The sequence below is a fragment of the Ambystoma mexicanum genome, chromosome 3q, assembly GCF_040938575.1.
Source record: "Ambystoma mexicanum isolate Mex_15411 chromosome 3q, UKY_AmexF1_1, whole genome shotgun sequence".
Lineage (NCBI taxonomy): Eukaryota > Metazoa > Chordata > Amphibia > Caudata > Ambystomatidae > Ambystoma > Ambystoma mexicanum.
The window spans coordinates 784,102,269-784,127,125 of NC_090926.1; the positions used below are offsets into that span (position 1 = coordinate 784,102,269).

Below are 24,857 nucleotides of genomic sequence, written 5' to 3' on the forward strand. Positions count from 1 at the left end.
ACTATTGCTACCCTTCTTCGATTTACCCCATCTCATCTTTCACTTGAATCCATATTCCCGCTGACCACTTCCTTCCAACTATTCACGTACAGTGCCACAACCTCACCACCCTTCCAACAGTACTTATTTGGCAAAAGAAACCTTCAGCTAATTCACTGCACTCTGGTCTGCAATTCTAGAAACTGTTCCTTCGACTGGAGGACTACACTGGTATCCCTTTAATCTTTCTAACCTCTGCTTTTGAATACCTCTTACCATTCTGTCCCTCCCATTCCCAGCGCAAGTGTGGCACAATGGTCACCTTTTGCTTGTGCCTAATGGAAGGCGTTTGGGCAAAATCTGCATCTACATTAGTCATTTATCTCACTCCTGCGCTAAGCAAGGCTTCCCTTCACACATCTCCCTTCATAGCCTCGCCAACCCAGCCTCTCCATCAACTGACTGAACCCTCTCCTTTCTCCTACAACTCCAGCTGCCCTATGGGCTTCCATGTTCGCCTAATAAATTAAACCTTCCTTTGCTATTCTAACCTCCTTCAACTCACCTTCTTCCTTCGAGTTTGTCCATTTCTCTGTAGCCTCTGCCATAATATGTTATGCTAGACTCGCTGCTTACCCAATTGACTGCCAGGTGGCTTGAGTCTTCGGGAGGCTTCACAAGATTTTGTGGGGTGCTTTATGTAGTCCAGTTAACGATATTGTAAGGGAGCGATGAGGCTTTGTGTAGGCCTGTGTGGCATGCAAGGGTCTGTTGGCAGTCACTCCACACTATGTGATGTTTCATGTAGGGTTACAAGTGGCATGCACACTACAGAATTAATAGTCTTTAGACGGAGCCTTCATTATCAGATCCGGACACAAAGGGAGTGGATGGAATAAACACCTACAGCGATAGAGAAGCGAAATTATGAGAGTGACAAAGCAAGAAGGCTGTCAAAATCTTTTTTTCTAAAGTAACGAGAGAGTTGGGATCAGGCCGAACCACTTCATGGAATTTCCCCCAAATACTTACAAATACCTGCTAACTTGGGGCCAGCCTTACCTTGCCAGTTTACAGCCACTGAATTAGAGTGGAGGGAGTTCACAAGAAACAGTAAGCATGCAGTTTGATAGATGACCAGGAGATGGGGACCATATTTAATAGAAAACCCCCATGCTCAAAATATTCCCATTCTGGGCAGCCACAAGAACAAGAGCCCCTCCTTTCTCAAGTTGGAGAGAAGCCTTTCCCGCGTACCTGGTATCAAAGCATCTCCTCAATATATCAGAGCATCTCATCAGAAGCAGGCCCTCTACCGTGTGGATGTTGAAAGTGGTGTGCTGGTCAGTGGAGCACCTAGAGAGAAAGGGGGGGGGGGCAAACGTTTCCACACACAGTTGCAAGAAGAAGCCAGGATTAGGAAGTGAAGATTGTAGGATTAGGAAGTGAAGATTGTAGGTATGGCCAGTGGGGGGGGGGGTGGAGGGGTCGTTTCCTGTGCTTTGCTGACAGTGAACGAGGGGAGTATTAATATTATACTCAAAAGGTACCAGGGCATTGGAAGAGAGCATTTCGGGACTAAAAGGTAAAGTCTTGAGAGAGCGGCAAGTCTGGTTCTCACTCAGGGGAGAGCATCTTGCCGTCAAGTGACCAAGAACATAGGTGGAATCCAACATAGCCCTCATTCTCTCGGCCGCCCGAGCAACTCCCCGGTGTGTCCACCCTTTCTTGACGTTTTTTCCCGCTCGAACAACCCCCCCCCCGTTTTTCCCCATGTCGGTGGCTATCTTGGTTTCAGTTCTTTCTTTTTTGGAAGGGTAATTGGGCACAAGCAATCTACGCAAAGACCATTTCCCTTGAAAACAAAGTTAAAAAAAATAAAAATAAAAATTTTAAAAAAAACACACACAACCCCCCCCCCCCTCCCGTCCCCAAAAGAAAGAACAGGTCCAGGTACTCACAACCTGGAGGGAGCCCCGAGGTGTGAATAGCTGTATTCCCCCCCCACCCCACATGCAGGGGCGTACAAGGGGGTCTTAACAGAAATGGCAGAGGTCTAGTACTAGAAATACCAGTCACCCCATCCCCATTTTTTCTTAAGAATTTGCTCTAGAATGTAGGGGCACAATCTATCTTGCAAGAATATGGGGCATGATAGTAGCAGGCCTTATGAGTAAGGCAAAGTGTCCTGAACCACACAGGGAGGCAGTGAAGGGTGCCCAAAGAAGTAGAAATATGCTCTTTGCAGCCCAATCTTAGCGAAATACTATCTATCTACTGTATTTAAAACCAACTGGAGACGATTGAAGGTACCAAGGGGCAGTTCTCAGATTTAAAAAAGAATGAATGCGTGACCTGGCTTACCTGAAATTTCATGCTAAGGGAAGAATCAAAAGGGCCTGGGTCCTTACTATCTACAACGCTCTCTTACCCAAATAATCTCCTTCTATATAGCCCTTCACTCAGCCTCCTCCAACTCTCGGCGGGTGAGCCGTTTCTCCAAACAGAGATTTGGGATAGATCCCATCCTCTGCAGGTGCCTCCCTCTGGAACAGTCTCAAACCCCCTACCCTCCTACCCCCCTCTCCCCTCCAACCCCCTCCTCCCTTTTCCTCCCTTCCCCTCCTCTAGTTTTGGTACTTGTGCATAGGCGCATTGGATAACCAACCACCAAGCAATCTGAATTGTTCGCCAGACCAGTACTGTAGTTATGATATGGCATTTATAACGCGCCAATACACGGGTTTCAAGGCGCGACGAGGCAAGGGAGGGGAACAAAGGGAGGACAGGACAATGATCCTACTAGGCCAGGTGTCATTCAGATCGCGCAAGTGCGCGGTAAGGGGGCTGGGACAGTGCAGTACACGGGAAAAGATGATAACAATAAATAAGTAAACGGCCATCATGTGGCAAGTGCATGGGTAAGTGCGGGCATCAGGAGTCAAGGGCTGGTAGCGGGACTGTAGGGATACAGAAAAAGTAGCCAAGTGCAGGGGTTGCCAGGTGGGCAGTGCAGGTGTGCGACGCTGGCAGGGGAAGGACCTGTGCCCGAGATCAGAAGGTGTCCAGGTAGCCAGTGCAGTTCCGGTTACAGCCAGGAGGTCAGCAGAGAAGAGGAGGAGAAAAAGCAGAAGCAAAGAGAAAGGTTTTGAGGTGCTTCCGGAACCAGAGATGGTTCTCCTCAAGTTTAAGGGAGGCTGTTCCAGAGGGATGCGCCTTCCCTCTCCCCCCCCTTTCTATTTTTTTATCCCCTCACCCTTTGTCAAGCACTTCAGTAGTAGATATGCCTCTGTGCCTAGTATGCTAGTTATTGTTTTTGTGAGATCATTCGGAATCTTCAAGGCCTACGAATGACGAATGTATTACCATGTTGCCTTCCCACCTTGAACCGCTTTGAAGCACTTCACTGTGTATAAGCGCTATACAAAAAAAACAATTGCAATTATAAACACCAAGGGAACGGACATGTTGATCAGGGAGAGGGTAAGAAACAGCAGAACTAGACCAGTGGCCAGCTGAAACTGGAAGTTATAGTATACGGGTGCATCAGGTGCACTCAATGTTGTATATTTTTTTTCAAACAAAAATAAAAACTAGAGTATTTCTGGTGCACGGGGCAATAATCCTGTTCTCAAGCCTGAACAGTATATACAACCTGACTTAAAACTGGCAGTGAAATGAATCACTACCTCCAGCACGCTTAATGAGAATTTACTCTTAATACTGAATATATTGATACTATCAAACATTTTGATAATATTCTATATTGACTCATTGATTCTTCAAACTATTCATCAACTCGTAACGAGGTACAATTTTGACAGTTCAAAGAACATTCAAAAAATTAAATCACATTTTGCTATAATGAAAGCTATTATTCTGAAACAGAATAGTCCTACACAAATTCTATCAAGTTCAGTAACGCTGTGATAAGGATCACGTAGTTGAGAATTCACAAATGAAAAAAAGCCCACGAAAATCGCGAGTGAAACAGGATATGAATCATACCATTTTAGTAGAGCGATTCTCACTAGGGAACCATTGAAGACACCATGTTGGGTGTGTGTTTGTACATATATTTATATATGGCTGACCCTAAAGGATCGGATTTTAAAATGTTGCTTATGTATCATAATCACAAAAGACTGTAGTACATTATCTTTAAAACAAATTACTTTGCAACTATTAACAAAGAATTAGCCAAATTAGTTTCTTCATACTCTCAGTTCCCAACATTTACTACAATTAACTGAAAAGGTTCAACCTACATTATAGTTAAATTTCAACCATAACTGAAACTTCGTTATCTGTGCCCGTAGGGCTTTAAGCATTAGATGATCATAAATTATACTTAACAAGCGAAGTCCAATGATACAATCCCATTATAATTTTGACAGAATGATGGACTTTCAGATGGTCTGGAAGTCATTAGAATGTTACTGTAAGGATTAACAGAGATATCCACCTATTTTCAGGGTAAGCCTTTATATAAACTACGTTACACCTATGTTGTGATACAAGCAAGGTAGGTCATTTTTCCTTAATCTCTATATGCTAATTGCCGACCCCTCATAAAATCCTTTGCATCAAGGTGGTCAGTTAAGTTTTTGAATTGATGTTACAGGTTTATTCGTCAATTTTGTGATACTCCGATATATCCCTTTATATATTTTTAGAAAATGGTAGACTGAACTTCTCTACAAAATAGAAATTATTACAGTACATGGAGAAGTAGAAAGGATGGGCCCTTGATAAAGGATACCATAATCCGAAGCACGTTGGGAAGTTTATAACCATCCTTTCTCCAATACGTGTTATCTATTACAGAGTTACTGTACTGAATATCATTTTTCGATGATATATTTCAGAATAATGGTTATTGCAAAATAGATTTTTTTAATGTTATTTGAACTGTTGAAATTGTGGATAATAAAGTTGATTCTTAATTTGAAGAATTGATTATTAAATATATTCATACTATTCAAAGAAAACTACAAATTAATTTTCATTCAGAGTGCTGGGGATAAAGGACTATTCATTTCACTGTTAATTTTAACTGGAGGTTACACTATCATGGCAGATGGTCGGTCCCACAGGCCATAATCCCACAAAACTGGGGTTGAAGTGGATATGACTGACTGCACCAAATACCAACTTCCTCCATACAGTGTTTAAATTCTTAGATACCAACACCCACATTGTTGACCAACCAGAGAATGCCAAGTGTGTCATCTGGATACATATAAGAAATACAGTCTGTCTGATCGAATTAGAGCCACTGGGACCATCATATAAAGATCCCTGGAGGACTCCACTTTGGATGGTCTTAGATGCAGATTCAAAAAGGGAGAAAGAGCAATGGACTGTCTTCTTCCAACGAGAACCGGATCCATGCAAGTGCTTTATGCCCGATACCCAGGCGAAAGAAGGTTGGTGTGGGTGATGGTGTTGAAGACGGCAGGGAGATCCAAAAGGATAAGTGTGTCAACACCACCTCCATCCACCACCCACTAAAGGTCATCCATTGTGGAAATGGCCACAGATTCAGTATTCTAGCTACGTGGAAACCATGCCCAAGCCTAAACCAGCAGTGATGACTCATACACAAAAACATGTAGCTGGTAGAGAACAATGCACTCCATCAGCTGTCAGTGCAACTGTGATAATGGATGAAAATAAGTATTACATATATTTATTTTAGATATCAAATCAATATGGCATTCATACATGTTAGAAGAGAACATATTAATAACATGAATAGAATAATAACCACATCAATATGAAAGCATTTTATTCTTCCACTTTCATTCTTAATTTACAAAAATTGAAAATAGGCCACAGAAGATTACAATATAAAGAAATGTCACCACATTCTTTATATAATCATGTCTTAAATTAGAGGTGAAATAGCCGTACCAAATCCTGTAAAGTTCATGTAACGTACAAGCTTCCACAACATAGTAGATCGGACAATAAGGTAGCAGGCAATTCTGAAGTGATTTGTATGAAGATCAAATTCTGATCAAGCCAGACTAAACTTCTAGAAGCCGGGTTCATTATTTTTCCGTTAGGATTAAAAAAAGAAAAGGTTTATGCATACAGGTTCTGGTATGAGTCAGAAGTGTCAAAAGGGTCAGTAGAGGGTATGCAAGTGAAAATCTTTGATGGAATCTGATATGGCTTTGTGGATATCTGTTGAAGGTTATGGGACGGTCTCATGGGGCTATATTTTATGCTAGTGGCTATTTATTTATTTTTAAGATGCACAGCTCCCCGAGAACACTTCAGTTGCGGACATAACCTGAACTACATGACCCCCAGTGCTGAGGGTTCAGTCTACCCTAGAGATAACCGGTTCTCCTTAAACGCAGTCCATTACGGAGCTAAAAAAAAATTAAAAATAGTGCGTGCACATACTCCAACCAAAAATAATAATTAGACATATAGGATTCTGCCCTCATGCTTCGACGTATACAGCTCTATTCATAGGTTTGGGACAGTTGTATCAGTAGAGGAGTTCCAAAGTAGAAGCTCTGTTATTACGACTCGATCTGCAGTGGAAGTTAAGTTAAAGTGCATCTTTTATTCTCTGCTCCGTAGTAACGTGCCTAAAGCATGCTCACCTTCAACAGTCCCACAAGGAAGACGACTGCCACTGTGTAAAGCATAAGAAGGTGAGTTCTCATCCATTCATGCAACTAAAATATTTACCTCCCGCCCCCCCTTCCTTAACCAGATGGCCCTCCTGCAGTCCCATCACTGTTTTGATAAAGCATACCAGCCTTCTTACTAGTTACACCCTCGCTCCGGCCCTTGCTGATTTTTGCAACCACTCGTTTGCCTCAGGATCCTTCCCCTCCCCTCTGAGGCACTCCCTTGTGCATCCTCTTCTCAAGAAACCCACAGCTGATCCTTCCTGTCTGGCTAACTATCGCCCAATTTCTATTACCCCCTTTCTGGGCAAACTCCTGGAAAAGCTGGCCATCTCTCAGCTTAACCTTCAATCAGATTCTGTTGGTTGTCTCCATGACCACCAGTCTGGCTTCAGAGCGTCCAGAAGCATGGAAACTGCTCTCCTCAATATCTGTGAATATCTGCTCTCCAACTTTGATTCTAACGTTCCCTCTGTCCTCATCCTTCTTGATCTCTCTTCTGCCTTCGACACGGTCAACCACAACCGTCTCCATGATAACCTAGGTATCACTGATCAGGCTCTGGCCTGGCTGACCTCTTTCCTCTCTGATCGACCCTCCCAGGTCCAACTGGCGTCTTTCCTATCATCCATCTTCCTCTCCACCTGTGGGGTTCCCCAGGTGTCTAACCTCTCACCCTGGCTTTTCAACCAATACCTGGCAACTCTCGCTCACTGCATTGCCATTTTCTGCTCATATTTCCAGTGCTACGCTGATGACACAACTCATTTTCCAGCTGCCCTCGGGCCACCTCCTCTCCCTCATCTCTGACTGCCTAACTGCCATTTAAGATTGGTGTGCCACCAATGATCTTTGTCTGAATGCCAGCAAGACGGAGATCCTCCTCATCGGCACACCTTCTCCATCCTTTTCCCTCACTCTCTGGCCGGCCTCTCTTGGCCCTCCTCCTACCCCTACCTGCGAGGCTAAGAACCTTGGGGTCATCTTTGACTCCACACTTTCCTTCTCGGCCCATATCCCCGAGGTCTCTAAAAAGTCAAACTTCCTACTGCACCTCCTCAGAGGTATTGTTCCTTTCCTCTGAAGCTCACTGTCTCCAAAGCTCTGGTTCTCTCTAGGTTGGACTATTTTAACAGCCTCTTTCTAAATCTACCTGCCTTTACTCTTCGCCCTTTACAACATATCCAGAACAAGAATGCAAGACTTGTCCTTGGCCTCAAGCCCTGGGATCTGATCTCTCCAGCTCTGAAATCTTTCCATTGGTCCCAGTGGATGCAAGGATTTAAATTCAAAACCCTCTGCATTGTCCACAAGGCTTTCTGGGGCATAGGTCCAAAATACCTTCAGCTATCCCTCCGCAAATACCTCCCCTCTCGAGCTCTTCGCTCCTCTACCTCTAACTCCTTCCGGGTCAATCGTTTTTCAAAGAAACGAGCTGGGGGTAGATCTCCATCTTCAGCTGGGGCCTCCCTCTGGAACAGCCTCCCTGCCACTCTAAAACTTGAGGAGAACCATCTCCGGTTCCGGAAGCACCTCAAAACCTTCCTCTTTGCTTCTCCATTCACTCCCCTTCTCCCCTGCTGATCTGCTCTCTTGGCTTTGTGCCCCTGGCCACCCTCTGTCCCCTGGGCCCAGGTACCTGCTCACCCTGCCACCTTCCTGCATTGCCTCCTGGCCACCCCTTGCGCTGGGGACTGTATCTATACCCATACAGCACCCCCCTTGTTTCTTCCTTTTCTGCACTTTTTCAGATTTACCTCGTCTGCTGCCTTAAACACAGCACTTGCCACTTGCTGGCCGCACTACCACAGTTTGCCTCCATTTTCTATTTATTTTTGTTTATTTTATTTATTTGCGCTCCTCGGATCCGCACTTTCCACTCTCCCCCTTCCATGCACTTTTTCCCTTTTCCCTTTCCCATGCACTTGCACGTTCTCAATGTCACTGGGCCTAGTAGGATCATTTTTATGTTGTGCTGTGTTCTCCCCGGTTCCTCTCCCTTGCCTAGTCGTGCTCTGAAATACTTGTGTACGAGCGCAATACGAATAAAATATATCATAATCTGTGCTGGCAATCCTACATTTCCAATATATGGAGCCTTGTGTACTGGACTGTGCAGAGTGTAAACCATATTATAGTCCAACAAGAGTAGTTAGTAACTTCTGTTTGCCCCAATGGCTCTCTGCTTACCTTCCTCAGAAAGCTCTTTATTGAGGATGAGCTTTCCATGCCGGAGGTAGTTCAGGATTGGCCCAAAGTAGGTGGGGTCTCTATCAATCATATAGGCTCCCGTCTCATCCTGCAAATGACATAAGAAAGGGTAACAGTTACAAAGAACACAATGTATTTAAGTAAAGAAGGCAACCAAACATTCTCTGTTGAAGAGGGAGTTGGGATTCTGGGACCCCCCCTCCTACCAAATTAATGATGAGACGGAAGGCCAGAAAACATCGCAACCACCCATTCTATTTCGGACGAATCCCGAATACACCAATGATCGATAAATACACTGAGAGGTAAACAAACACTCGTATACATGAAGAACATGAGCACAAAGTTGTATAGTTAGAGGACAGATACATATACATACTGTCATTGCTTTTATTATTTTGACATTAGCCCAAAACGCAGAAGCGGCAAGGCACAAGAGATTGTGGGCAAGCTTTCTAATGCTTAAAGCCAATAATCGCGTGGACATACAGGAGTATATATAGAACCTGATCAAACCACGTATAGCTAACCCAAAGGGAATGGAGTATATCATGGACAATGTAGAAACCGCATTATAAGGTTTAGGAAAGTTACCGCACACCTCAAATCATTGAGCAGGAGACGAGCTAAGTTGATTCAGGCTATACAGGGAGCAAGACGCGTGGGACGAGGCCCACAGCCAAGGACAAGAGATATGAAAACCTTCCAATCTCCAGATGACAAAGGGGCCAGCTGCAAAGATTAAATAAATCCTCATAATTCAGAGCTGCAGAGTTCGATTTTGTGGTCTCTAGACACATGATGCAGCTGAAGCAGACAATGGGCAGTGATCGATCGTGAGAAAGGGGAGCTGATTCCAGGCAGCCAGACGCACACTGCAGCAAGTATGCAACAAGTGTTGCGACAAGCAGGACACCGTCTCGTAGGCAAAGGTGGTGCACACAAGTTACAATACAGACACCTAATCATTTTTTTTAAAAACATGTTTTTATTAAGTTTCTATTGGCACAATGTCATACCATACAAGGATCAAGCATCAAACTTCATTCAAAGAAAACAAAGAAATCCCCCCCCCCCAACCTGCATAACTCAGTCTGTATATGTTTTATATCGGAAGATCTTTTCCTCGTTCACATGAATAAGTCCAATAGTCTTATATTGTGTGGGCACCATTGTTCTTTATATTCCTTTTGAAGGAATTCCAGTACACCTCCCCAGTCCTCTCAGAATTTCCCATGATCCCCTTGGATGTTATACGTTATTAGTTCTAGAGCCCGATGTGACCAGACCCTTCGCGTCCAATCAACAACCAATGGTGGGGATTCGGGTTTCCAGTTTCTAGCAATTTCCAACCATGCTCCTATTAGGAGGCCCATAAAATGTCTTTGCTGCGGGGTAGTTAGCGTTTTGTCTTTTGGATCCCAAAAGCCCCCTAGCCATATTTCCTCTCCCAGGTGTTCTGTTCCCGGGAACATTCCCATTTGATTTTTTATCTCTCCCCAGTATTGTCTTATCCTCGGGCAGACACCTAATCATTAACATCACCTTGAAAAGATGCACAGCGAGCCGAGAACCATTTTGGGTCCCAGGCAGGGGACGTCAGCTCTAGCCAATCACAGTTTAGCACTCTAGCAGTGGGTAGCAACAGGCTAGAACCAATGGTAGGCCCACTACTCTGCAACAATTAAGTAAGTTAGATTTTGGGGAAGGGACAGGCCAACCACCTGATATGTAAGAGCCAGTAGAATAACATGTGTATATGTGACCATATAGTATGCTCCTGATGGCCAATCCCACACAATGATAGGTTTTGTTTTTTTGAGAGTGGCCCAATCGATGATGGAGCAGTGATGTGTTTTTTAGGACAAAATTGGCTTGCGCAGCATTTACTGTGTGACATGCTGGAATTTTTCGGAGTCCCTGTATCGGTCCCGGTTGGTTTTTCTGTGTAATAAACCGCAGTTTGAACTTGCCATTGACGGAGTCCTGCTTGTATACTGGGGAGGGAGTTGGACTCTCCAAGTCTGCGGACTTCCAGCATCACTCTGGCATAGATGGGAGTCTGTCCCAACAAGTTGGTAGCAGAGTTGATGGTACACTGCATCAGCCCGGCACAAGGTCATCCCCCCCTGCCACAGAACCCGAAAGGCTGCAGGACACTCACATATTTCGAGAAAATGGGGGCACGTACCCGTGGAAAGGCTGTCAGGAGCCAGCTTGGAAATTACCCTGCCCGAAGTCAGCGAGGAGTCCAGTCAGACCAGGACAGGGAAGTGAGCACCTTCTCGGGGACACAGCAGCCGATCAGGTCCAGCAGACCATGGAGTGCAAGTATTGACCCAGTCGAACAGCAACTGTGGGTGTGAGGTAGGGTATTTGATATTGTGGAGTATTGGTTAGTATCGCAGAGTATTGTAAATGGTTAAATATGTTATTCATAGTATGTTCAACCAGTAAACATTTTCATTTTTAAAAAAAAGAAAAATTATCAAAGTAGTGTATAGTAGTGTCAAGTTAAGTAGGGACAGGAGCAATTTCTGGATAATGGGCGCCAGGCGTGCCCAAAGTGTAACGAAGAGAATGCGGACATGATACACATGTTCTGGGCGTGCCCAGTGATTGCAACCTACTGGGGTGAAGTGGCGCGGAGGCTGGCAGGGAGGGGTGTCACACTTGAGGTGGATTCGGCTTGGGCCTGTCTGCTGGGAGGGTATCCCAGGGCGCGTAAGCTTCGACATGTTGAGAAACTTAAAGATCTGGCCTATGTGCTTGCCAAACGTAGGATAGCCATGGGGTGGAAAAAATGTCATAAGCCGCGAGTGGAGGTCTGGTGGCGAGATCTCCAGAAATGGGCTGATGCCGAAACGGCAGCGTGGCAGGATGGCAGTATGACAGGGGAGGAGGAAGAAACAGGCTCTCTCACGGCATGGAAGTTATTGTTAGCTGAGCTGTTTGGTATGGGGTCGGCCTCGGCTGGACTTGAGGGCGATGAGGCCCCACCGCATGGAACGGACACTGATGGCGGACACTCTACAGGCTCATAGGGGGGAGGGATGGGGATTGCAGTGCCTTATTTTTTGTTTGTTTGGTTTTATTTGTTTGAGGTGTTTTATTTATGTTTCGTTGTAATGTTGTTTGGTTGAGATAAAATAAAAATATATTTAAAAAAAAAAAAAAGTAGGGACAGGAGCGGGGGTAGATGTCCATCTATGTTTAGGGCACATTCGGGTTTAAAAGGTAAACGGTTCTGGTGAATAACCTAGATTATTGACTCGAAGGCACGGATGACAGAAGTTATGTAAATAGTGGATTTCCTGTGGGTTGGTTGTTTTAGCTCGGGTCATAGATTACAGTATCCCCGTTAAGGGTTAGCAAGGGAAGCTGGCCTAGATTGCGGAAGGCGAGTCGACTGGTTAAGTCTCCTAGAGTGAGAAGTTTTGCACGCTAGGCGACGCAGCGGGTACAGGTCAATCACAAGAGAATATTGATATACTCTGCCTGGAGGCGGGAAGACAGCGGTGGGGGTTTTGTGTGGGTTTGGGAGTAACTGGATGTAAGTGCGCGCAGTAGTTGATTTCTTAGTACTACCGTGTTTAGTAAAACTGGTGACGTCACCCGTAGGGTTGTACATAGGACACGGAGAGCACAAGATGGTGAGGAGCTAGTATTGGAAACTTGGGATTGGCAGGCGAGTTGAACGAGTGGCGGTGCGCAGAAGGCGCATGCACAACCTTATGGGTGTGCTGGAGGAGAAAGCGACGGTGAGTGTGTAAAGGGGAGGTGCGTGGAGCACGCCCGATAAGCTGTAGAACCAGAGAGGCTCGTAGTAACCTGAAAAGTATTGTCATTACATTGTACCTTTCTCCCAAAACAGCAGATTGTCGAAAGCCTCGACTTGAGATCAGGTTAAGGCAAGAAAAATGCATTAGGGGAAGTGCGGGTTGGTGACACGCCCCTACAGCACCTGTGTAAGACACTCCCACCTTACAGGGAGAAGATATGCAAATATAGCATAGAATGGTCCAAAAGCACAGAGGGGAAGTTAACTAAACCATGGCCACCTTGCGGAAGTTTCTCCAAGGACATGCAGCAATCACTACTGACACACATGCAGGGTGCTTACAAAGGGGATGAAGTTAGCAAATCGGACGCATGGCCATATCCGAACTATGGCACATGTTCCAAGAGGGTGAGGGGGATGCAGCGAGGTGTCAGTGGATGCAGAGCCAACAGGAGGTGAAGGAGCCAAGGGCTCACCCCTCCACCCCCATACGTCCCTCCAAGTATAGCATCTGTTGACGTAGATGATAAGCAAGGGATGTACCCAATATGGGAGTTAAGAGCAGCAGATGGGTATTCAAATCTGACATATAAGCCACCACATTTATATAAAGGAGGAAGGGCCGAGAGGCCCAGACGAACGGCAAAGCGCAGAAGGGCGCGAAGGAGGGGCTCGTGAGCATAGACACAAAGGAGTATATAGGAGGGCAGATACTTCTGAAGCAGGAAGGGAAAACGGACGGGGAGGCAGAAGGGGCGGCTAAGGCAATGGAAGGTCTTAAGGGAAGCAGCAAAGCATCAGACTGGCCTGAGATCATGGAGGAGACAGAAAGGAGGGAGATGAGAGAGAGGACAGGGAAAGGAGAAGAGAAGTTGAGAGAGAGGACAGGGAATGAAGGAATGAGGAGGAGAAGGAACAGATGCAGAGAGAAAGACGAGAGGATCAAAAGGGATAGCAGAGAAAGGAAAAGAGTAGAGCGGGAGCAGTGGAACAGAAAGACAAGGGAAGTAGAAGAGCCTGAGAGGCAAAGGCAGCTAGCAGAACAGGAAAAACACAAGTTGGTTGAGAAGGAACAGAGGGAGTCACAGTTGGACAGGCTGGCAAGAGAGTGCATGCGCAGGAAGGAGTACGAGCGAGCAATATGGGCAGTAAAGACAAGGGATAAGGGACAGAGGCAGCAACAGACTTGAGGAGGACAGACGAGCAGAACTCGATAGCACAAGCTCACAGGGCAGGAGCACAACAGAAAGAGACGGAGCAGGCCTATGGGCCTGGGGAGGAGGGAGCAGATATGACTTGAGAGATATTGACCTCCGTATGAAACCTAACAGGGATGGCCTTGACATCTAGGAGACTTTTGCAGATGCTTTTTGCAGTAACATGGGCTCAGTGTTTGAAAATGAAGACAGGAACAGTGGGGACGAGAGGGTGGAGTAATATCGATCCCACGGACAGACAAGTGGGTGTCTTGGGAGTACATGACGCACGCAGAAGGAGCAGGAGGTGGCAGCTCAGATGAGCAGGTACGGCTGAAGAATTACTTGCACACCCTGCATGACACCACTACATATGTCAATAGGCTTAGATACCTCCCAGGATAAAGGAAGGAAGAAACCGCTATAGCTTGCTCAAGGGGAAGGTTAACAAGGAAATACGACGACTGTGTCCAGGTACCCATACTAAAGCCGATGTATGCACAGGCATCGAGAGCAGACAAGTCAGACTGACTCGAAGCATGCATGGGACAGGGGGATTTACACAGAGGCCCTTATTGGAGAGGGGAGGGGGGCAATCTCAGTATAATCCATGGAAACTTGCAGACAAGTAGAATGTGAAGTGTAGGCTGCCCTCATTGAGCACGGGTGCTGGGAAGTAGATTAACAAAATGGAGAAGATGACAGCGGGAAATAGGTTAGCTCTGGGAGATGTAAAGGGACTCCTAGTGGTGATCCTTGGGGACACTGCTGATGACGTATGGAAGAGGGCAGGGTTCCCTGGGGTGACAACACAAAACCCAGCACATGATGGGTCGACGTTTGCAAACTGCAGAGCTGCTGTATGGCAAGCATGGAGGACACAATTCCCAAACACACTCAGATATTGGGGCAATTACCTCCTGGAAAAAGAAGAGGGAAGACGAAGACCCCGTGCAGTATATTCAGGAGATTCAAGAGCTTTGGCGCCTTGAAACTCAAGAACCGTGGGATTCAACAGCAGCAATATTCTATCATATACTATGCCAGGGACTTCCATAGCCCATTCAGAAACACCTAAGGAAGTTGGTAGGCATGGAAGCAAAAGAGTGGCCGAAAATACAGCCCACGATAGTTCATCATTGTAGGCTATGGCAAGAGAAGCTCAAGAGAAAGGCAGGACAGGAAGATAGACGAAGCGAAACTAGTACAGAAACAAAACTATCGAAATACGCGATAGAGGGGGCGGTACTAACCAGCCCCACCACACAGGGGACGCAACAGCAACCGTCACAGCAGATCACACCGGCATGGGAGGAGGGTTCACGGGGCGGGGGAACACACAGCAAGGGTTTCAAGGAAGGAGGGGGCAACCAAGAGGACGCGGGTTTGGACCACAGATGCATCACAATCAAGGGGCTTTCCACAAGGGTTTCAGGGGTATGGACAGCAGGTCCAGCAAGGCCAAGGGGACTTTTAAGGGGGTTTCCAAGGACAATGGAGGGAACCACTGCAGTGTTGTGCGTGTGGGCAAATAGGACATATTTCGAGAGTGTGTAGGAGCAGAGGGAAGCAGCAGAAGTGGGGAGCACAGGGCCAGCAGCCAAACCAAGGAGACCAGAATGACTACTATACACACGACCAACAGCAGCAAGGACAGATACAGGCAACACACCAGCAGATGCCACAAGTACAAGCACCACAAATGCAACTGCAGGTACCACAGATGCAGGCCCCACTACTACAGCATTCACAAGCTCCACAGGCTTGCTGGAACACACAGCAGTTGGCACAAATACAGAGCAAGGACGCAGCAGCACACGTGGACTCCATGGCAACAGTTATCCTCAAATAAAAGGAAGGGTTTACCATTGGTGGGGAACACCCCCTTTACAGGGAATGGGATGTCGTTTTACCCTCAATAGGACAGCCCACAGACGAACTTGATGTGTCCCATCCTGTCGCTCACACCCAACCCTACGGAGGAACCTCAAATAGAGAGGTGACAAAACCTGTTCTTGTAGACACAGTGGCGACTAGGTCCTGCATTAGGGAAGGAGCATTTCAATTGTTAGGCTGTGCCAGGAACACTCAAGGATTCTCTGGGGCTCGGGAAGTTGTTCCTGTCACAGACGATATCTCACTTTGTAAAGGAGACCATGATCTATTCTGCTTTTACTCTACTCTCGAGAGACGCTTATAAATATACTGGGAGGAGACATTACGAGCAGACTGAACATGACAATTTCATTCACAGACCAGGGGATAGTGGGAATACACATGCTCAACGTAAGAGAAATTGTTCAAGCTTATTGTGGACGGAGAGAACAGGGGGCTGGGGGTGCCAGTGGATGAGGGGATGTGCCAGTAAGGGACTGATATTGCCATTGCATGGCTTCCAAGCATTGCAGGGAAGATGTGGCAGGTTCCAAATGAGTACTTATTCAGGCGTGAGATTCCATTAGACGAGGAGGAGGGAACGATAGTGCCCAGTGGTTGCGAGAGAGGACTGGATAGTGGTGCATGGGATGGACGACACAGGGCGAGCATGGAGAGCAGTGATCGCAGAGGCGTTGCAGGTTGACCACAGTGACAGAAGAAGAGCTATTCAGGGAAGAAATGTTAGAGGTGGAGATTGTGTTCGAGATGAGTGTGACTTACTGGTTAAGAATACACTACAGGGAGGTACCACATAGGATGGCAATGGCGCTGAAGCACCACCCTCATTCTGTGAGGAGGATCTGGCAAGGGTGCCCAGCACCCTATTGACAACTAGTCCCCATGATGTGGGGCTCTAAAGAGCATAGGAGAGTAAAGATAAAAATGAAACCAGGAGCAATCTTACCAAGAACAAAACAGTACCCACTCACAAAAGAGGCAGATGAAGGCATTTATGAGACAATTTTAACATTAATAGAGAGGCATTTGTGTGCCATCAGAGTCCCCCATGCAACACAGCAGTGTTCCTAGTGAGAAAGGCGAAAGGGGGGTCGTGGCGTTTCATACAGGATTTAAAGCCTCTTAACCACATTGTAGAAGCAGAGTACCCTTAACACAATTATATGCAGCCTTCCAGCGGAAGCTGCCGCTTCACGGTCATTGACTTGAGGAATGCAGTCTTCCCAGTACTACTACACCCAGACGCACAGGGCGGGACTTCCTTTATGTATAGAAACCAGAAGTGGAACCATACAAGACTTCCTCAAGAGAGAAATGCAACAGTTCTTAGGGTGGTGCAACTACTGCAGAGCATGGGTTTTTAACTACAGCACATACACAAGGCCTCTATTGGGCGCTCTGAACGAGGCACAGAAGAGACACAAAACACTGACATGGACTACAGAGATGACCGATGCATTCGACATGCTAACGAAGGAAATATGCATCCCTCGAGCCCAGATGAGATCATCAAAGACGAGGCCTGGTGAGATCATCAAAGACGAGGCCTGGTATGCAAGCATACAATCTGCCATGCTTAACAAAATTGACCTCTTACAAAAGAAAATTCAGGATCACAACAAAGCACTACCTAATCAACATCCACCCACTCACAGTCCCCACCCCCTCAAGCCCACTCAACCTATTCTCTTTCCGAGACATCACAGAACTAGAAGTCATCAACCTCCTTAAACCATCCATGTGTAAAGGTGACATCTGCCCACCCAAGATCATCAAGGACTGCACTGACTCCCTCGTTGTCACGATGCCCGCTCCCGGGGAGCCGGCTCAGGCCCTGCGTCCCCGAAAGCGGACATCAAGTCCCCGGGGAAGGTCCCAGCAACCCCTTATAGGGGCCCTTTGGACAGCGTCCTGGCGCCTATGGCACCAGGCTCATAGAAAACGTCAGTCCTGGCGCCATAGGCGTAAGGCTCATTATGAAAGTGTTTGGGTGCACTTACCTGATGCAGACCATGCTGCAGAACCCCGGCCTCCTTGAGGCCTGAAAGGAACTACTTTACCTGTGGGACTCATTTATCACCTGGGCGTGGTCGGGGAAGGATACATACCTGATTGGAGGAAGGACACATTCTAGGAACTTCTTCCAAGGCTATTTAAACCACACCCGATCAGCCACACGTGCTTCGCGTTGTTCTGCATCTAGCAGCTGGACGCTCACCGTGTCTGCTCCTGCATCTTGACTTCTGCCACACCTGCCAGCATCCTGAATCAACTGCAAAGGAAGGGAACAAGAGAACAGAAGAAGGAAAAGGCCGCACCTGCTAAATCTGCATCCCAGAGACATTTCGCCGACAATCCTGAAAAGGAAGACATTTATTTTTAAAAGCACATCGCATCGATCGTTGCAGCGCCGCATTCTACTCACCTTTACAGGGCGCCTCCATGTTCAGCAGCGACCATCCGGATTCGCAGTCGCGCCCCCGCACCTAGAGAGAAAAAGACAAGAACAAAGGTGAGAGAAAGAAGGGAAAAGGGAAGCTAAAACTCCATGTCAAGACTTACCTGTTGGGTCATCCCCTTTTCATTTCGGGTCCGTGCCGCATCCAGGCATTTTCGGACCCCGGCCCCTAAGGGGAAAAAGACATCAGCGTTAATGAGTGAATGAAAAGACATTACCAAAACACTCATTAAAGACTTACCTGATTTCCACAAGGATTTCACCGCTCACCTCGGGTCAGTGCCTGTTCCCCGGCATTCCGTACCCCGGCCCCTATGGGGAAAAAGACACTAGCATTAGAACATTAATGCGTGGACACAAGGAGAACCACTTATAGAAAAACTTACCTGGAAGCCAAGCAAGTTTGGTTCTCACCCATCCGAAAATCCAGTGACGTAACTGGATACCAACGCGCCCCTGCATCAGAAGCAGGATGGAGAGCTCGTCCTTCCAGACCCTAAGGTGAGACGCTACGGGGAAGCACAGAAGGGTTTTGAGGAGGGTGAGAGGGGTAAGTGGGAGGCCGATTGCATTACCCCGCAGACAGTTAACCCCCTATTCTCACCTACAGAAGGCTACTTCTGCGAGTCAGACAAGCCAGATCTGGGGCCCGGTCCAGTCCGTCTTCCGAACCCTGCGCATCACCTTAGACGAGGTCACAGCAGCGCAAACCAGGCCAGCGCCCCCGTGGGAGTCAGGTGAGCGTTACAGAACGCGAAGCCTTCCTACAAATTCCCACCCAGGCGCTATGGAAACTTCTGAGACTGATCAGTTGGCCCAATTACTGGGGGAATTACGGGCCGAAATATATGCCGCTCGTCAAGAGACTAATGCCCTCAAGAGGGAATTAATAATATCAAAGGAAAGAACTGATGACCTGGCCAGACAGCTTTTGCAAGGTCAAGCTGGACAAACTCCTCTACCCTGTTCCGGAGGGAACCCCGCACCTGTGGTTCCCAGTAACCCTGTGCAGATTAATCTACCTGGAAACATGCCGCTGGCCCCACCTGAACGCTTTTCTGGGGACCCCAAACGATTTGCCGTATTCATGAATCAGTGTCGTTTGCACTTCCTATGCAGACCTGGGGCCTTCCCTAATGATCAGACCAAAGTAGCCTTTGTATTGTCATATCTCAGCGGCTGCGCTGCCGATTGGTCAATTCCACTGGTTACTCAAGATGACCCGATTCTCTGTGATTTTCAAGGATTTCAAGCAAGCATGGAAAGGTTATTTGCTCGACACTCTCAGGGGCAGGCTCTGGATGACTAACTTCTATCCCTGCGACAGGGCAATCAGGACCTCCTATCCTATATTGCAACCTTTAATAGACTAATTGTGGAAACGGGATGGCCAGAGGATAAAAGAGTCACGTTATTTTATCGAGGTCTACGCGGAGAACTTAAAGATGTCTTGGCCCAAGTTGTAAATCCGCCCGAAGAATGCACAGAATATATAGACTTAGTGGTCCAATTGGATCACAGACTTCAAAACAGAAAAACAGATCCGTCCAGGTTTGAGACCCGGGTGTTGGTCAAGACCCACGCTAACCCCAAGGGAGTTGATGTCTCTGAGCCTATGCAAATTGGAGGCGTTAAAGAACCCTTAACTCAAAAGGAAAGTGAAAGGAGGCGGCAGTTAAAATTATGTCTTTATTGTGGGAACTCTGGACACTTTCTACGAGATTGCCCGGCAAAACCGCCCCGGAAAGCGGTAGGAGCCGCTGATAAAAACCATGAAGACTCTGTTTCGGGAAACGACTCAGCCCGACAAGCGTAGGGGTCCGCTTGCCGAGCTTGAAAACTAACTCTCAGACCTCGCATTTCATAGTGCCAATGGTTCTCGTAGATCCAGAAAAGCCTAACCGGTTGCATGCAATAAAGGCATACATCGATAGTGGGGCTATTGGAAACTATGTGGATCGTGAATTGGCCTCTATGATTAACCTCCCTCTCCGTCCTAAAACCAGCAAAGATGTCATCACCACAGTCGATGGAACTGAAATTGCCTCTGGACCGGTAACACATTCCACTACTGGGGTGACTCTTATTGGTCCTGACGGCCATCGGGAGGCAGTTGTGTTTGATGTAATCAAGGCTCCACAGTTTCAGGTTATTCTTGGAATTCCTTGGTTAGAGACACATAATCCTCGAATTGATTGGCGAGCTAAGAGAATAACCTTCCCGGATTGTGCACAAACATGCTACCCAGAAAACCTGAAGATTAATCTAGCATCTGTAACCTCTGCCTCCATGCAATTACCTCCGGAATACCAGGACTTTCAGGACGTCTTCCAAAAGGAACAGGCCAACACGTTACCTCCTCACCGATCGTACGATTGCCAAATCGATCTGGTGCCCGGTGCACAACCCCCTTGTAGCAGGATTTATGCCCTTACCGAACCTGAGAACCTGCATTTGAGACAATATTTGGATCAATACCTCGCCAATGGTTTTATTCGCCCGTCAAAGTCCCCGGCATCCTTGGCTTTGTTCTTCGTGCCTAAAAAAGAAGGCGACCTTAGAACTTGTATCGATTACCGCGCATTGAACCAGATAACGGTTAAAAACCGTTATCCTCTGCCTCTGATTCCTGAACTCCTTGACCAGGTGAAGGACGCTTGCATATACACCAAGTTAGATCTCCGGGGGGGCATATCATCTGGTGCGAGTAAAAGGAGGCGAGGAATGGAAAACAGCCTTCCGTACAAAATATGGATTATTCGAATACCAGGTAATGCCTTTCGGGTTGTGCAATGCGCCTGCTGCCTTCCAATTCTTCATGAATGATGTCCTTCGGGAACTCATCGATGTTTGTGTTGTCGTTTATATCGATGACATTCTAGTGTACTCCTCTTCAGAATCTGATCACAGAAAACACGTTAGGGCAGTTCTGGAAACACTGCGCCAACACAAACTATTTGCTAAACTGGAGAAATGTGTTTTCCATACCACAGAAGTTGAGTTTCTCGGTTTCATCCTGACACCCAAAGGAGTCCGAATGGACTCAAGAAAAGTGGATGCCATCCTCAAATGGCCATCACCTAGCTCTGTAAAAGGGGTTCAAAGCATGCTCGGCTTTGCCAATTTCTATCGCAGGTTTATCCCGGAATTTTCACGCATAGTACAACCCATTACTGCACTCTTGAGGAAAAATAAACGTTTTGAATGGTCTGAAGAAGCCGAGCAGGCCTTCCAGGATTTAAAAGCTAAGTTTACCTCCGCACCTATATTGAAACACCCACGTCCGGATCTCCCGTATGTCGTCGAAACTGACGCATCCAGCCTAGCCATGGGAGCAGTTCTGTCTCAAAGAGATCCTGAAACCAACCAACTGCATCCCGTAGCATTTTGGTCCAGAAAATTCTCGGCACCAGAGATTAATTACGCAATCACTGACAAAGAACTGTTAGCCATAAAGTCCGCTTTTAAAGCCTGGCGGCATTACCTGCTTGGCGCTCGACATACCATCACGGTGATCACTGATCACCGGAATTTACAGTATTTGAAAACCGCCAAGGCTCAGTCATCACGGCAGCTCCGATGGGCTTTGTTTTTCACTGAATTTGATTTCGTGATTACCTATCGACCTGGCTGCAAGAACAGCAAAGCAGACGCCTTATCCCGAATTGGAATGGGAGAATCTGATACAAACTCAGAACCAGTACCAATAATTCCCGAACAGAGAATTCTAGGCATGACTTCGTTACAGACGCTTGAAGACATTCAAGTCAGAGTGAAACAACTCCTGGACCCTACAGTCCTACAGGATTGGATACAAAAGGGATCAGACTTTACCATAGATAATGGTTTACCTTATTACCAAGGACACTTATTCCTGCCGCACAAGGATTTACACAAACTAGTTATTTCAGGTTATCATGATACATTAATAGAGGGACACCCCGGTATTGCCAAGACAATGGAAAAGGTGAAACAACAATTCTGGTGGCCCTCTTGGCGAAAAGATGTTAAATCTTTTGTGATGTCCTGTAGTGTTTGCGCCCAAAATAAAGGTCAAAAGAAAAGACCAGCCGGTCTCCTTCAACCTCTAGACATACCGCCAGCACCCTGGCACACACTATCAATGGATTTTATTACGGACTTGCCTCCTTGTTCGGGATACAATACCATTCTGGTAATTGTGGATTTGTTTTCCAAAATGGCCCACTTCATTCCTTTGAAAGGTTTACCTTCAGCTTCTGTCCTAGCCAAAGAATTCCTCGAAAATATTGTTCGGCTACATGGATTCCCATCTATACTAATCTCTGACCGGGGAAACCAATTAATTTCCCACTTCTGGCGCAAATGTTGTCAAATGGCACAAATCGACGTAAGATTATCGACCAGTCACCACCCTCAGACCGATGGTCAGACCGAGAGGACAAATCAGACCCTTGAGCAGTACTTACGGTGTATGTTACAGCAATCTGAAAGCAACTGGAAAGACATTCTTTGGATAGCCGAATACGCATATAATAATTCGGTACACTCTGGAACTGGCCATAGTCCTTTTTATACCTTGTTTGGACATCACCCTCGAACCTCAAACCTCAACTCACCTCAGAACCTCGGAGTGCCCGCAGTAGAACATCTGCATTCTACCATTACCCAAGCCTTCAAAGAGGCAACCACGCATTTACAACAAGCCAAGAGAAAATACAAGGAGAATGCTGACCTACATCGGAGTGAAGCACCTCCGTATCAGATTGGGGATCAAGTGTGGTTAGCTACCAGACATTTACCGCTCAAAGGGCCTCGAACTTTTAACCCAAAATATCTGGGACCTTATTCTATTACGGCAATAATTAACCCAGTAGCGGTTAAACTTGATTTACCAGCTAATATGCGAATTCACCCTGTTTTTCATGTGTCACTTCTGAAACCAGTGGTCCCCGGAACCAGACTACTCAAACCTCCAGAACCTATTCAAATAGATGGGGAACCCGCATTCGAAGTGAAGAACATTTTAGATTAAAAAATGTTTAGGTCAAAGCTTTTCTACCTAATTGATTGGAAGGGGTACGGACCTCAGGAGAGGTCGTGGGAACCCAGTGACCATGTGCATGCACCTCGATTAGTCAGGAAATTCCACCGACTCTTCCCAAATAAACCAAAACAACCTTGCGAGGGGCCTTGGGGGGGGGGGGGGGCTTTTGGGGGAGAGTGGGGGATGGGGGGATGGGGGGATGGGGGGGTGGGGTGGCGGGGGGCGGGGGGGGGGGGGAGTGCTGTCACGATGCCCGCTCCCGGGGAGCCGGCTCAGGCCCTGCGTCCCCGAAAGCAGACATCAAGTCCCCGGGGAAGGTCCCAGCAACCCCTTATAGGGGCCCTTTGGACAGCGTCCTGGCGCCTGTGGCGCCAGGCTCATAGAAAACGTCAGTCCTGGCGCCATAGGCGTCAGGCTCATTATGAAAGTGTTTGGGTGCACTTACCTGATGCAGACCATGCTGCAGAACCCCGGCCTCCTTGAGGCCTGAAAGGAACTACTTTACCTGTGGGACTCATTTACCACCCGGGCGTGGTCGGGGAAGGATACATACCTGATTGGAGGAAGGACACATTCTAGGAACTTCTTCCAAGGCTATTTAAACCACACCCAATCAGCCACACGTGCTTCGCGTTGTTCTGCATCTAGCAGCTGGACGCTCACCGTGTCTGCTCCTGCATCTTGACTTCTGCCACACCTGCCAGCATCCTGAATCACCTGCAAAGGAAGGGAACAAGAGAACAGAAGAAGGAAAAGGCCTCACCTGCTAAATCTGCATCCCAGAGACATTTCGCTGACAATCCTGAAAAGGAAGACATTTATTTTTAAAAGCACATCGCATCGATCGCTGCAGCGCCGCATTCTACTAACCTTTACAGGGCTCCTCCATGTTCAGCAGCGACCATCCGGATTCGCAGTCGCGCCCCCGCGCCTAGGGAGAAAAAGACAAGAACAAAGGTGAGAGAAAGAAGGGAAAAGGGAAGCTAAAACTCCATGTCAAGACTTACCTGTTGGGTCATTCCCTTTTCATTTCGGGTCCGTGCCGCATCCAGGCATTTTCGGACCCCGGCCCATAAGGGGAAAAAGACATCAGCGTTAATGAGTGAATGAAAAGACATTACCAAAACACTCATTAAAGACTTACCTGATTTCCACAAGGATTTCACCGCTCACCTCGCGTCGGTGCCTGTTCCCCGGCATTCCGTACCCCGGCCCCTATGGGGAAAAAGACACTAGCATTAGAACATTAATGCGTGGACACAAGGAGAACCACTTATAGAAAAACTTACCTGGAAGCCAAGCAAGTTTGGTTCTCACCCATCCGAAAATCCAGTGACGTAACTGGATACCAACGCGCCCCTGCATCAGAAGCAGGATGGAGAGCTCGTCCTCTGACTAATTTATGCTTTTTTTTCTGTCCCCTTCATATTTGGCTTCCTATCCACCCCCACCCCCACAACCTTGCAACCATTGAAGTTATTAGCGGCTACAAAATGTTGTTGCTCTATTTCAGTTTCATTCAAAAGACTTCACTTTGGACTGGCCGCCAGGGGGCGCACGGATGTGGTCTTCCTTTGTGTGAGCTCCGACCTGCGACCCTCAAAAGTAGCTTGAGCCCCCACTTTTGGCCCCCCCACCGCATAACAACGGATCCACG

The 24,857-nt window shown here is 47.1% G+C and overlaps 1 protein-coding gene across 2 annotated transcripts in view; it reads right to left on the reverse strand.

Moving 5' to 3' along the window:
• KCTD2 (potassium channel tetramerization domain containing 2) overlaps positions 1-24,857 on the reverse strand; it is a 210,836-nt gene that overhangs the window by 130,534 nt on the left and 55,445 nt on the right. For both annotated transcript variants that reach the window (XM_069654838.1, XM_069654839.1), the window contains exon 2: positions 8,823-8,931. In XM_069654838.1, coding sequence (XP_069510939.1) covers positions 8,823-8,931 — 109 coding nt within the window. The remainder of the gene's footprint in view (positions 1-8,822; positions 8,932-24,857) is intronic.